Source organism: Rosa rugosa, chromosome 2 (assembly GCF_958449725.1).
Source record: "Rosa rugosa chromosome 2, drRosRugo1.1, whole genome shotgun sequence".
NCBI lineage: Eukaryota > Viridiplantae > Streptophyta > Magnoliopsida > Rosales > Rosaceae > Rosa > Rosa rugosa.
In genome coordinates, this window is record NC_084821.1 from 55703124 (window position 1) to 55717215 (window position 14092).

The window sequence follows — 14092 nt, forward strand, 5'->3', positions numbered from 1 at the left end:
TTTAATATACATTATTTGGTTTACATTAAATTTTTGTATTGATGTTGTTTGGATAGTTACTGTATATACAATTATAATTGAAAAAATAAAAATTTTCATTAAAATTAATGATTAAATCAATAATATTAACTTGGTTGAAATTAATTAAAACCAAACCGAACTAATATACTAATTAACCGAGTTTATAATCAATTTCAATTAATATCGAGAAACCAAACCGATGAAACCAAAATTGCGGAGCCAAGATTATTTGGTTGGATTTTCATGAACAATTGTCATGATTCGTTATTTATACTAGGCCTGGGCTCGGGCCGGGACCGCATGTCAATTTGCTTGGCCCAGGACCAAGCCCCTTTTTTTCGGGCCCGGCTCAAATACGTTATTTAGTTAGAGCAAGTTCACCGGTGCTGTGGTGACCATGAATTCCCAAAAACCATCTTCCACTAATGGGTTTCTGACCGGCCAGAACAAGGTTTTTCATAGCTGAGGCCAAAAAAATACCAAGCCCGTGACCATTTTCTTGACCCAGCCTTGCCGGTTGCCAGCTCGGCCAAACTCCATATCGTGGTTGACGTCAGCAAGGCCGCGACATAAATTAAGCCAAGAGTGTCAGAGAAGTCGTCGGTGTCGAAGAGCCGCGTCGGAGCCAAAGACAACCCAGAAACCAAATCATCAAAACTAGATCGATTTCAAAAACTGACAATATTAGTATGTAGAGCGTGTTGAGAGGATTAATTTTTCTACCTCATGCAGTTAAATTAGCCGCGGAAAATCGCCGATAAAGGGTTTGCTTGTTTTTTGTTGAGTTGTGGTAGAGTTGAGGTAGAGTTGAGGGAGAGTTGGAAATCCTTTATACTATTGGATATCTAATGATTCTAATCCATACAGTATGTTCTAAGTTATACTAATACATGTGATTGGTGATGGAATCCGCAAACTGGTTACCAGTTGAAGGACAAGACAGCAAACCATGCGGAGCTACTCTGGAATAAGTCGGAACGGTCTTGTTTCCTTCAACACGCTGATCAACAAAATCAAAATAAAACACATGACATGAGGAGCTTCACGTGCATGGAATCCATGGATGATGGACCTTTGGAGGGCCACCTCATGTTGAACACTTGAACGTCTAGTAGAGTAATAATATATTACCTAGTGGGTGACTGTCAGTAAGATTTCTTACTTTTACCAACTTCTTGTAGACTAGAGTAGTGTGACTTACGGTTTAGGGTACAGACCAGCACTCCGGCCTATGCAAAGAATTACCTTAATCCTAGAGACAAAACCCTAAACCCATCGAGCTATAAGGTTTAGGATGATTAACAGATTAACACACCTATAAGCCCTTTAATGTTTAGAGCTTAATGGAATGAAAGAAATAAAATTGATAAATAGGCAGACCACAGAAATACTCAAGAAATTAAATTCTTTCATTTAACTCCTAGCTCATTCCAAAGACAAAAGGATTGCAATTATTAACGAGGCTCGAATAGGCCGGAAGTGAGTGTATTAACTGAACATGGTTGTGAAGAAGACTGGACTTGGAGTTCAGTTAGAGCCCTCTCATTATAAAAACCAGGTTTCTGAGGTACAGGCAGCACACCTTCACCACTTAACATTAGAACGGCAGCTGACATGCTTGGCCTGTCTTGTGGATTTTGCTGAACACATAAAAGACCCACATGAATCGTTCGCAGAACTTCTTGTAGATTAATGGAGTCCCCTACTGATGTAGCAAGCAATTCAATGGACCTTCCTTCTGTGTGTAAGTTCCATGCCTAAAAAGGAACAATACTTTTTTACTAAACAGAAGAAGCAGAATGAATCAAAAAAGAATTTGTTAACTAGACGATAGTTGGCACTCACATGTCCAAGCAGGTTGAGGTTGTGGTCTGGATGAAGGAATCCTCTGTTTCTCTTCCCACTTATTATCTCCAGCATCAAAACACCAAAGCTATACACGTCTGACTTTATCGAGTAGAACCCGTCAATTGCATATTCTGGGGACATGTAACCACTGCAAATTTTGAATCAAAAACTATTTTAAAAGCAAAGAAAGTTGACTATGCATAATATTACTTGTTTGGAGAAACTTACTATGTTCCGACGACTTTATTCGTTTCTGCTTTAGTTTCATTTCCTCCAAAACTTCTAGCCAGGCCAAAGTCTGAGATTTTTGGGTTGAATTCATTGTCTAATAAGATATTGCCTGCTTTGAGATCTCTATGAATTACCCTCAGTCTAGAATCTTGATGAAGATAAAGGATCCCCCGAGCAATACCATTAATAATGTCAAAGCGCTTAGGCCAATCTAGTAAAAAGCTTCTTCTTTGATCTACAAAATAGCATGCCAAATGGGGCAGCATTAGGTGATTGGAAAATAAAGTGGAGTAATGAGGCCAAATTAAAGTTTCTGAGTGGTCAAACCAAAAATAAAGAAGTCCAAGCTTTTGTTAGGCATGCATTCGTAGATCAGAATCATTTCATCTTCCTGAATGCAGCATCCCAGAAGCTTCACTAGATTCCTGTGCTGAAGTTTGACAATATGTGTAACCTCATTCTTGAACTCATTCAGTCCTTGTTTAGAATGCTTCGAGAGCCTCTTCACAGCTATTTCCTGTCCATCTTGCAATATACCCTGAAATCATGTGTGTATCATGACTAGAGAACTACACATTCACCATGCAACTTGGAATTTGGATAGTGTCAATTTGATTGTATGGAGGATTATCAAATTTTACCTTAAAGACGGATCCGAATCCACCTTCTCCAAGTTTGCTGTTCTCTGAGAAGTTATCAGTGGCACAAATGACAGTAGCCAAATCAAATAATGGAAGTTCAAAATCTTCCTTTTTTGAGGGAAGTTCTGAACCTTCTTTTTTGCTGCTCCTCATTCTCCCTGCGAAGTAAAAAACCATTTTGAAACCATATTAGATAATTTAATCCTTTATGCAGATATGCTCAATATCGCTTTGTAACTTTATTAGCATTCTCAGGACAGATAGTATGATTTTAAAAATGATGAGCTACCCTAAGATTGTTTAGTCTTGAACAATCTGGACCAACAAACATAATAAAGCAATTAATTATTAATTTCTGATAATAAACTTATAGGAAGTACTATTCTTTTGTAATCAAACAAAATCGATCCTTCCCAAATAAGCTGAAGTGAGGTCGTTTTAGAACGAGCATACAGCACGAAACCAATTGGCAACGGGTGCAGAGGCTCATACTTCTATATTGTATACATTCTAAAAGGTTACCAGGCAATGAAGGGTTCAGCTTACAGGCGTATTGGTATAACAGCAAATATTCCTAAAAATTCTATAATCTTAACTACAGGACTAGGAAAAGGGAGGGCTTAAGAGTACATAAAAACATACCATATTTTTTGCGCTGCTTCTTCTGGAAATAAAATACCAGGGCTATGCCCACGATCAGCAGTCCAGTAGGCAACAGAGTACCACATAGTATGATTCTAACCTTCTTAGATTCAGAGTCTTTAGCATTGATAACTGTGTTGTCATGATCCAGGCCTAATATAGAATTTGAAAGAAAGAAAAAATGAAGAATTAGAGAATTAATAAAGAAAAAAAAAACTGTGAAGTACAACTGAACAATACTGTCCCTCTCAGAAAATTTTGCATGAACATACTACACATTGAGTTTGAGGTTGAAGAGTCTGTACCTAGTTCTGATGCAGCCATTCTTATATAAATATCTTGCCCATTTACAGTAAAATTTCTAATATCAATTAGGTTGCCAAACCACAGCAGGCAGCCAGATCCTCCATCCGTGATATCCAAATTTGCATAAGCTGTGCAGGAACAGTTCTTCAGGCACACCATCTCACATTCCTTGAGATTCATACTTCTGTTTAACCAGGACTGCTCTGTGTTTGGTAATTTCACTGCAGAGTACTTCTCAAACAAGTCACCGCTGCAATTTAGTGGAGTCCTCACACAGCCATTTGACCAATCCTCTACATCCCAGTCCTTTGGAAATTTGGGTTGAAATCCATTCAAGCAGCGACATACTGGGGAACTGTCAATACTGCATGCACCATTTGGACCACAGAATGCATAAATTTCGCAGTTATCAATAACTGTTTGATAAAGGAATCCCCAAGTTTGGGTTGTATCAATCCATGTGTAGCGCTGCACACGCCCATCTGAAGTGACACTCACTCTTGAATAAACTGAGCTGTTATGAAGCTCAAAAATATAATATTCTTCATCATGATCATCAAAAACAAGATTGTATGTGAATACGGAGTTTGGACTTAAATGAGGCAAGCCACTGAATCCGATTCCATTCCATGGTCCAGTTCGCCATATCATAACTGACTCCTTCTTCAAAATTCCTTCTCCATATCCTCTGCGATCAAGTTCATATGTATATTTTCCTAGAGAAGGATCCTGTGGACTATTCCATGATGTAAGATGCCTACTGAAGCCTGTAACTTTTTTCCAACCAAGCTTCATACCTGGTAGGAGTGTATCACTTGGGTAATCAAAACTTTGCCACAAGAAGTTCTCAGGGTCTGTATCACTGCCATCTGTTACAACAAGATTTCCTGAATCCAAAAGCTGGGCCACTGGATTCTCTGCAGATCTTGATGTGTTTGAGGACCAAACTATGCTCTTGTTATGGTTGAGGAGGACAAGAATTCCAGGGTCGGTGACCTGCAGAACACCTGTTGAATCAGTAAGGGGTGCTTCTCTGTTGGCAACCCATACTATTGTAGACGATATCTTCTTGTACCATATCCCAACATATCGATTATTAGAACCAGTAGAAGGACTAAAAAATCCAAGCTCAAAGTTTCCAGTAGTTGAAACTATAGTCTGGCCATCTCTAATGGACTGAAATGTACTTGTGCTGCCTCCCGCTGTGGAAAATATCGCTGTGATGATAAGCAGAAAAGAGCAAATAGGATGTAAGCACATCCTAACCTTCAATGGATTTTTCATGACTGTAATACTCGAACACCTCATTTCCATAGAAGCCTCATTACCCCCCTAGTCCCTTGGTGTAATAGTTGAAATAACACAGAAGCCTCTATTTCTATGACTGACATTTCAACAACTCTATAATTTCTTAAATCCTACAAATTCAATAACTATACATATAGAGTTATAATTGGGAGCAACTATTAGTTTCGACCCTGTCATTTTCTTTTTGTCTTCTTCCTGGGGAGTTTGGACTGAGAAGTTAAATAACCAACTTTCAGTTTGAAGCAGTTGCAAGGAATTCACCCAATTATTTACACTGTAGGCGGCGTATTAATATGCTTACGAAGATCATATGAAACATGAAAGACAAGAACTGCATTTGAATAAAATACTAGGATTGCTTTCAACTAAACATCATTATCCAATGTGAAACTAAGAAAAATTCAATTCAAAACAGAAGCTAGAGTACTTACTTGCAATGCCATTCAACTTCGGATGGCAATTAGGAACGCGTAATCCTTTCCCAATCAACATTAATTAGCTATTCATTGTTTAAGATAGGCTTCTCGGTATTCTAAAGGATCCCTTCTTTAGATTTCTGATTTGGGTACTCTTTGGCATTATTCTTGTAGTCAAGTCCCATCCTTTTCTCTATCCCTTTCATTTTCTCCCCAAGACCCCAACAAGTTAATACTAAGCGGGTGTATTCAATTAGGAATTTATAGGATTGTTTTGTATTTTAAGAGTCCTTTAAAATCTTGTGGTATTCAATCAAGATTTTAAAAAAATCCTTTAAAATCCTGTGGTATTCAATCAAGATTTTAAAAAATCCTTTTAAATCTGATAGTATTCAAAAGCCCAACGATTTTGAAAGATTTTATTAGATGCTTGATTTTGTAGGATTTTAGGGTGCTTGGTATAAATACCAAACCCTATCAGAAATCCACCCTCTAGACGTGAGATTTTGACGTCTTCTTTTTTTTTTTTTTCCTCTCGCACTCTGAAGATGAAAAGACGTCAAAGAGAGAAGAAGATCTGACCTGAGAAAACGAACTGACCTGGAGCTGACCTCAACCTGTGAATCTTGTGGAAATCATCACTTGTTAAAAAGGTATTTTTGATACGCACCTTGGTTATGTTTGAAGTATGTAGCTTTGTCTATTGTTTTCTCTATGAAGATCTGGAAACTTTTCATATCTTAATGACCTCTGGGAGTGTCTCCACCTTGGTTATCTTTGAAGTTTGGGAATATGTTACCAATATATACTGATTCAGTCCCATTTAATTTGCTCATTTTACAATTCAAACGTATTCTTTTATGTTGATTAACTCTTTGATTCAATTCTGAGCTTATCTTGCCATGCTTTGTTTTTTTTTGTTTTTTTTGATGAAGAGTGTTCCTTGATTTTGATATGAATCTATTGTTGCCATTACTCCAATGACGTCTTTTGTTAGTGAAAGCACAAAAAAAGAAAAAGGTCTAGATTTTTTGAAAGTCAAGTAGTGCCGAGTCAATCCATGTTGTCTTGATCAAGATCAATAGAAAAATATCCATGTATGTTGTACGACTGTCTTGGTGAATATTTCTCTTGTTGCCAGAAAATTGATAATTGATGACAAAACTCCAGTAGCACTATCCATTTTGGGAGCTTCAGGACAGAGTCTAACCTGATTATAATAATTTACAAGTTGATTTACATGAGTCCACAATGGTGCCCTGCTACCCAAAGGGTCTTACATGTGATACAAGAGAAGTAGTTCTCTACTTCTTCTTTTTGTTGTTGCGAGTGTTTTGTCTTTGAGGTTCCCTTGCTGGGTAGTTACCCATTGGGAGCAATTTTGTCAAGCTGAACATTAGGTGTTGGTGAAGGTAGAGAGGCATGCATAGAAGACTTTGATTATGATATAGATTGTGAAGCATTTGTTGGACCAAATCAAAATAATCCATCAACTCATCCAACATCACCCCTCCAATCCCCTGAAATTTTGGAGGTTCCGAGGCGAGGAACAACCCAAAATAAAAGAAGTAGAACCGATTATGAAGGAAATTCTAACTCAATTGGGGGCACCCCTCAAAGTGGCGTTATGGAGAAGCTTGATAAACTTTACTCTGGTTTTGAAGTAATGATTAACTTACTAGAGAAAAGAGAGCGACAAAGTAAAATTTGGGATGCTATCATGGAGATCCCAAACTTGGATGAAGCTACCGGTTTCAAGGCTCTTGAGTTGCTTGATACCAAAACAAAAAAAGATGGATTCTTGAATATGTCTCCTCAACAGCGATCAAATTGGATATTCCACAAGTTGGGAGGACTATAAATTGTGACTTGCTATGTTATGATGTCTTATGTGATGTTATTATGAATTAGAATACATTTGGTCTTTTAAGTTCTTTTGAATATTTTGCTTTAACTATTATCGGATGACTTTGGTTATTTTGTTATTATTGTGACTTTTGTAGTATTATTCTATTTCTACCTCATCAAGTTTTGTAATTTTTTTTATGTGATGAATGTCGCTTTATTGACTTAAGATGTTGGTTTATTTGAGATGTTTTGAGTTTACTTTTGTTTGTGATTATTTTTCTAATATAATGTCTATTTATGTCTATTATCATTACATATAGTGATACACTTGTTTTAAATATTGCAGCAAATTGTGTCCTTGTAGAAAAATGGAAGGGGAGGAAATAGATGGGGAAGAGATAGGGGGAGAAGAAATAGATGAAGACGAAATTGAAGAGGAATTTTACGAAACAATCAAGTATTTATTGATGGCATTTCAGGCAATAATCATTGTGTTAAGAGAGACTATGAGTATGATGCATCAACGTATTCATCGTCCTCTCAAACGACGACCTATTACTAAGAAAGGATATCATTACATACATGGTTTGTTGAAAGAAGAGCCACAAAGTTTTCGACAGTTGCACAGAATGTATCCAAATGTGTTTCTAAAGTTGTGTACGATTATTAGAGAAAGTACACCTTTGGAAGATACAAGGTATATATGTGTTGAAGAAATGCTAGCAATGTTCTTAATCATTGTAGGCCACAATGATCGATATGGTAATGTTCGGGAAAGGTTTGGTCGTTCGCATTTTGCTACTAGTCAAAACTTCAGCAAAACTTTGAAGGCCTTGAACACTATAGCACCATGTATGATGATCAAACCTGGATCTGCAGTGCCCTCTAAAATAAGGGAAAGCACAAGGTTTTACCCCTACTTTAAGATATATTTTTTTCCCTCAAAGTTATTTTAAAGTATGCTTAAATATAGTTCGTTTGCTTAAATTTTTTTAATTGTATTTCCTATAAAAAATTTGCTAGCTTCTTGTTATTAATTTTTTTTTTCTAGGATTGTATTGGTGCAATTGATGGCACCCATATTCCAGCGATGGTAAAAGGTCGCGAAGTAAGCAGCTATCGTAATCGTCATGGAATTCAGTCTCAAAATGTTTTGGCAGCTTGCGACTTTGATTTACAATTCATATATGTGCTAAGTGGGTGGGAAGGTTCGGCACATGATTCAAAATTGTTAAATGATGCCTTATTAAGGAGAAATGGACTTGAAGTTCCTCAAGGTAATTAATTATTTTTATTTTTTTCATAAAAAATCATGTTTGCTAGGATTTAGTAATTTCTCTTTTATTAGTTTGTTGGTTTGGTGAGCTTGAGTACTTATTTTATTGTATGACATGCTAATTAAAATATTTTAGCTTGTTAGGCAAATTTTTTCTAGTGGATTGTGGATTTACTAATCGACGCCAATTCTTAGCTCCGTTACGAGGTGTTCGATATCATCTCAAAGATTTTGGTGGTCAAGGTCGCCATCCTCGAAATGCAAGCGAGTTGTTCAATCTTCGCCATGCGTCATTGAGGAATGTGATTGAGAGGATATTTGGTATCTTCAAATCACGGTTCACAATTTTCAAAACCGCACCTCCATTTCCATATCAAACACAAGCAGAATTGGTGTTAGCTTGTGCTGGACTACACAACTTTCTTCGCAAAGAATGTCGTGAGGATGAATTTCCTGTTGAACCAGAAAATGATTCACCATCTTCATCCTATCTAGATATGGAAGATGAGAATCTTGAACTACTTTCTCAAAGTCAACAACGACAAAGAGCAGAGGCTAATGCTTGGAGGCTTACTATTGCTGAAGCTATGTGGGAAGATAGACCGCGAAATGATGATAATGAAAGTCAAGAGAATAACAATGATACTCAAGACAATGAGAATGAGAATAATGAGGAACATATGGATGACGGGGAACAAGAAGGTTATGATGATAATGAGGTTGGAATGGATGAGTATGCAGCTTTCTAATGTACATTTTTAATTGCCTTTGCATTTTTCATAATGTATTCCTTTGGTTGTCTTTACGTTTTTCCTAATCTATTTTGACATACATAATTTATTTTTATGAAACTTTTTTTTTTCAAGTCATAATAATTATTGTATTATGTTTGTCCAAAAAATTATAGTATTCTATTATGTTCTTTATTCAATTATTGTTATAAGGACAATCCATGCACTTATGAAATCCAAACAAATCTAAACAAATCTTGCTAATACAACACATTAAAATCTGTTTAAATCTGTGTGGAATTAAAACAATCCGCGGATTCTGTAGAATCCACGAAAATCCACAGATTATAAAAAATCAATCAGAATCATTTAGAATCTGGATTGAATACACCTCCCTAAATTAGGTCCGTAGCAAAATTCAACAGAATTTATATGCTAGATGCCAGCAAAAATCCAGTAAGTATGATAATGATGCATCAATATATAGACCAAGTCTTACAAAATTCATATAACCAATAAAAAAAACAATGCAGTAAAGCATAAATTAAATGTACTTGACTAAAGCCACTAGAGCTAGCACTGTTTGAGTAAAATGACGTTTTTGCCCTTTATTTTTCGTGATTTACGGCCTGCCACTGTGAATATCTGGATTAGAAGGTTATAGACTTATAGCAATTTTTAGTGTCTTCGGGAAGCCTCTGTGGATTCATCCAATTGTTTTGCAGCCTTGAACTCTGAGATAGAATTTTAGCCTCTTCGGGAAGCCTCGATTGACATCCATCTTCACTCTCAGAGACAAAGGTTGGGCTGAAAACAAATAGGAGAGGTTTGGTTTTCAAGTCTCTCATCTCCCAGATAAGAAGAAGGGTGAGAGGTCTGGTGCTTCGTGCTCAAGCTCGAAAATCGAATCTTCCTTGCATGGATAAGCTCAGGGATGAGCTTTCTTGAGAGGTATCGACTTAATTTTTTTTTCAAAAGATTTCTTCAAAATTAGTGTAAATCTTGATATGTCATTGATTTAGGATTTGGGCTAGGAGGTTTTGATTAAACAGAGTATTCAATTTCCATGTTTTTCTCTGACAAGAATTGAGATTAGGTACTTGCATCTGAGGATTCTCGGCAACATTGGATTAATGGTTTCAAGGTAAGGTTCTGATCTTTGGCAATTTGAAAGACTTTCATCAAATTGGGTGCTATTTATAATTTTCTTATCAGTTATTGGAATTATTTGGTTTTTATATGGGGAGGAAGGGGACGAGTTTGGGTGGTGGGTACGAATGATTTTCTGAGTCTCAACTATTTATAATCTTCTGAAAACTGGAGCTATGAAGGTTCAACTTCTCTGTTTGATTAGTGAAAATTGGAGCTATGAATATATTTGTCTTTGCTTTCTTATTATCATGTGTTACGGATTTTCAGTTTCTCCTGAAAAGATTTTAGTTTTATGATTAGTAATCAATCCTTTTCTCTTTCAATATGTTTTAAATAATAAGGTTGATTTTGAATAGGATGAGTAAAAAATGAGATGGTTGACTCCAGCCTACATTTATCAAACTATTTTTGCATATGATAGGGGTAGGTATTATCTGGATGTTACAAGCTTATATATTTCATTCTCTTGCAATTGCTTGCATTTGTTCTTTAATTGGGAATTTGAGAGGTTGATTGACATATATATTAGCATCCTGTTGATGTATATTTGATAGATTTAAAGTTAAATATATATTAAGGGGGTTAGCAATCAGTGTTATGTTCAAGTTGTCATGCCAAACTCAGAAACAAAACAAAGAAGGGACTAATACATTCATTAGATAAAAATTCCAAATCTCTTGAAAAGTGAAAGTGATGCTCATATAGAAACTAAACTTTGTAAAGCAAAGTGTAAGCAATGTTTGTTTTATTGATCAGCTTATGTCATTTTCATTTACTAATAATGAATAGAAGCATGGCTTTCATAAATTACAAAAGTGATTGCTGCTAAGATGATTGTTATTTTCATATTGGGGTTTTTGTATGATACTTTTGTTTGTTTTGTGGCTTCATTAGGTGAGAAAAAGTTTTGGCCAAGAAAATGGATTTGTGCCATTTTCAAATTTTCTGGAATTTTGACCCAGTCACTTACTTTTGCAAAACTGCACTGATCTACTGGGAATTTGAAGTCTGTTCCTTTTAAAGAGTTTTAGTAGACATCTTAAAGAGTCATGTAGAACTAGAATCACCCAAAATGGAATTTTCTGGAATTAGTTATGAATTTTCAAAGTCAGGAGTCACTCGCAGAAATTTCTTATATCAGCTTCCCAACTTCAGCCAAAAGGCGGACTCTTGTAACACCCTTTGATTCAAAAAGGGCTTCTTATTTGTATCAAGATTACGTCTTATATACCTCAGTGCACATGCATGTAGTGTTGCGTTAATTTAAAACACAACATATTTATTCTTGGCTCTCTCCCTTTCTCTCTCTATCATTTTTGGTAAGAAGAAGAAGAAAGTTGATACATGTAGTACATGGATTCCACTTATGGTAATGTACTGCTTCATCTCATACCCTCGCTTTATAATTTTGTAGTAGCATTAAATCAATTCGAAGTAGTTCTGGTGTTTAATATCAACTTCTCTAGAAGTCTAGCTCTTGCTATAATTCCACATTAGATTGAGAAAAATTTGTCAAATATGCATTGTGGAATTTAATGATGAACCATTTTACCTTGCAGGGACTGAGATTGGTAGAATGGCAATAATGCACTGAACCTCAGGAAAGATCCAAGATTTTGGTCAATTTTTGGAAGAAGCTTTAGCTTTGTTTCAGAAGAAGTGGCTGCTAAAGTTTTGATCCAAAACTGTTTCATTCAGTTATCTAAAATTCTGCCCCTAGTGAGTTTTTTTCTTTCAAACTTTTGTGTATTAGTATATTAACATGTGAATGAAAATAAGTTGGCTGTAAGTTTCAATTTTAATGGAGATCAAACTAATGATGTCCCCCAATACTAAGGTCTTCTTCAGCTCAATCAAGACTTCTAATTCATTGATGACACTAAATCCCGCGGCAAAGCGCGGGCAAAACATAAACATTCATTGTTTCTCATCTTTTGAGAAACCATCGTTTTCTATGTCAGGTCTAGAAATCATCTTTCATCAAATGCAGATTGTGAATTCTCCTTATCTTTCTTCTTCTCTCTTCCCTTTCTTCCTCTTCTCTCTTCGTCTTCTTTCTTTTGGGACTTGGTAGACTTCATTTCTTTCTTCGTCTTCCTCCTCTCCCTTCTACTTCTACTGCTTGTTTTGGATTTAAAACCCCATAATCCCTATTTCTCAAAATCCAAGAAATAAGAAATCTTGAGTTGTTCCTCCATAGAACACCAATCAGGCTTGCGTCTTCATCTTCCAATTCCATATCCGGCTATCCTCCGGCATAACGATCTCCAACTGAAATTTCGGTATACCGATTCGTCGGCAACCGCCTCCGGCACCGAAGTTGCAAATTTGAGAAACCGACCTCGATCGGTTAGTAGCCGGTTGTTGAGAATCATGCTCGATATTCAACCGAATCCAACCCTAGTTTTTAGAACCAAAAATTGATAAACTACACCAAATTGTATCAAAATTGAATTGAAACAATAAATTTAATGAAAACTTAATTGAAACGATGCTTGTGGTGCGGCTTTCGGTTAAATACTTATGAAGTTATGATCACTCCTTATAAATTGAATCGAACCAATAAAAAATTATTATTATTTACTTATTATTTTATTTTTTATTATAGAATAAGGTATAACATATTCTTTTTTTTTTTTTTGAATGAATGAATGGTAATTCCATTGATAAAACGTATACCAAGAAGGCCATTACATACCCACCCGCTGCCTCACAATGGACAGGACAAGGCTTCATGGTAAAACCACAATGATACATAGTATAGACCAACTATATTTGAACTTATCGCTCACTTATCTAAAGCGAGCCTATAACTATGACAACATAGTTTATAGGCAAGCAGGCAAATACTCATTAGCGCTCACAAAGAAACTAAATGAGCATAGCTCCCTAAACACTAGGGAATTATTGAAAATAGACTAAACTACTAACATAGAGATCCCTAAATAAAATAGGAAACATAAACAACCCACAAGGCCCCAAGACAAACATCACCCAAAGCCCAAACATGAGTAGCTCGGCCCAGCTCAAGCCTCCACCCTCTTGCAAGAGAAACTAACCGTACGCACACCGGAGGCACCGTCACCGCGAGCGGACCTCCGCCATCCCCACCTCAAGGAATCACGATGCCACCATCCAGAAGACCCCAAATGAAGCTCCAACAGCACGGTCAAACCCAAATCCACAACAGGTTTGTGCCCCCCGCGCTCCAAAACCTTCAGCATATCCTTGAAAAATGCCATCGTTGTCGCCCAGCAGAACCCAGATCCTGCTGCCGACTATATTCCATGAAGTAGTGCCTACGACCACTTCTAAACCTCGAAGAGCTTCGAAGCCGAGCAGAACCCGACTACTCGTTGTCTAAGACCTCAAATACTGCAATCTTGGAAGCCAAAGGGAATAGCAAAAAACATTCCCATCCGACAACATCCCAACACCGACGAGGCAAGTGCCAACGTTGACGGCAGACGCCACCGGACAAGAAGAAGATTCTTGGGTTTTTTGCCTTCGCTCCCTGACCATGTGCGGCTAGGTTTTTTTTTTCATGCTAGTTGTTTCTTAATACTAGTACGATAAAATTTTTGTTTTTTTTTTAAATAATAAATAAAAATAAAAATAAAATAGGTATAACATATTCATATCTAGTCGTGTTAGTCTTTTAATATACATTAT

General features: G+C 36.5%; 2 protein-coding genes across 2 annotated transcripts; one reads left to right on the forward strand and one right to left on the reverse strand.

Annotated features, from left to right (window-relative positions):
- Window positions 1–1475: 1475 nt before the first annotated feature.
- Window positions 1476–5331, reverse strand: LOC133731073 (G-type lectin S-receptor-like serine/threonine-protein kinase At4g27290). The gene is made up of 7 exons (XM_062158537.1): window positions 3689–5331; window positions 3384–3536; window positions 2742–2899; window positions 2428–2638; window positions 2098–2335; window positions 1867–2017; window positions 1476–1778 (listed from the first exon to the last, which is right to left on the reverse strand). The coding sequence occupies exons 1-7, from the start codon at window positions 5001–5003 to the stop codon at window positions 1476–1478; spliced, it is 2529 nt and encodes an 842-aa protein (XP_062014521.1). The 5' UTR covers window positions 5004–5331.
- Window positions 5332–8118: 2787 nt separating this feature from the next.
- On the forward strand, window positions 8119–9349 carry LOC133729658 (uncharacterized). Its single transcript, XM_062157222.1, has 3 exons — window positions 8119–8185; window positions 8311–8538; window positions 9003–9349. The coding sequence occupies exons 1-3, from the start codon at window positions 8119–8121 to the stop codon at window positions 9284–9286; spliced, it is 579 nt and encodes a 192-aa protein (XP_062013206.1). The 3' UTR covers window positions 9287–9349.
- Window positions 9350–14092: the final 4743 nt, after the last annotated feature.

Coding starts and splice junctions, on each gene's coding strand:
- LOC133729658 (XM_062157222.1), top strand. CDS start 8,119: ATGATCAAACCTGGATCTGCAGTGCCCTCTAAAATAAGGGAAAGCACA. Junction 8,186..8,310: donor AAGGTTTTACCCCTACTTTA/AGATATATTTTT, acceptor TTTTTTTTTTCT/AGGATTGTATTGGTGCAATT. Junction 8,539..9,002: donor TGGACTTGAAGTTCCTCAAG/GTAATTAATTAT, acceptor CTGTTGAACCAG/AAAATGATTCACCATCTTCA.
- LOC133731073 (XM_062158537.1), bottom strand. CDS start 5,003: ATGGAAATGAGGTGTTCGAGTATTACAGTCATGAAAAATCCATTGAAG. Junction 3,537..3,688: donor AATGGCTGCATCAGAACTAG/GTACAGACTCTT, acceptor ATTCTATATTAG/GCCTGGATCATGACAACACA. Junction 2,336..2,427: donor CTTGGACTTCTTTATTTTTG/GTTTGACCACTC, acceptor GCTATTTTGTAG/ATCAAAGAAGAAGCTTTTTA.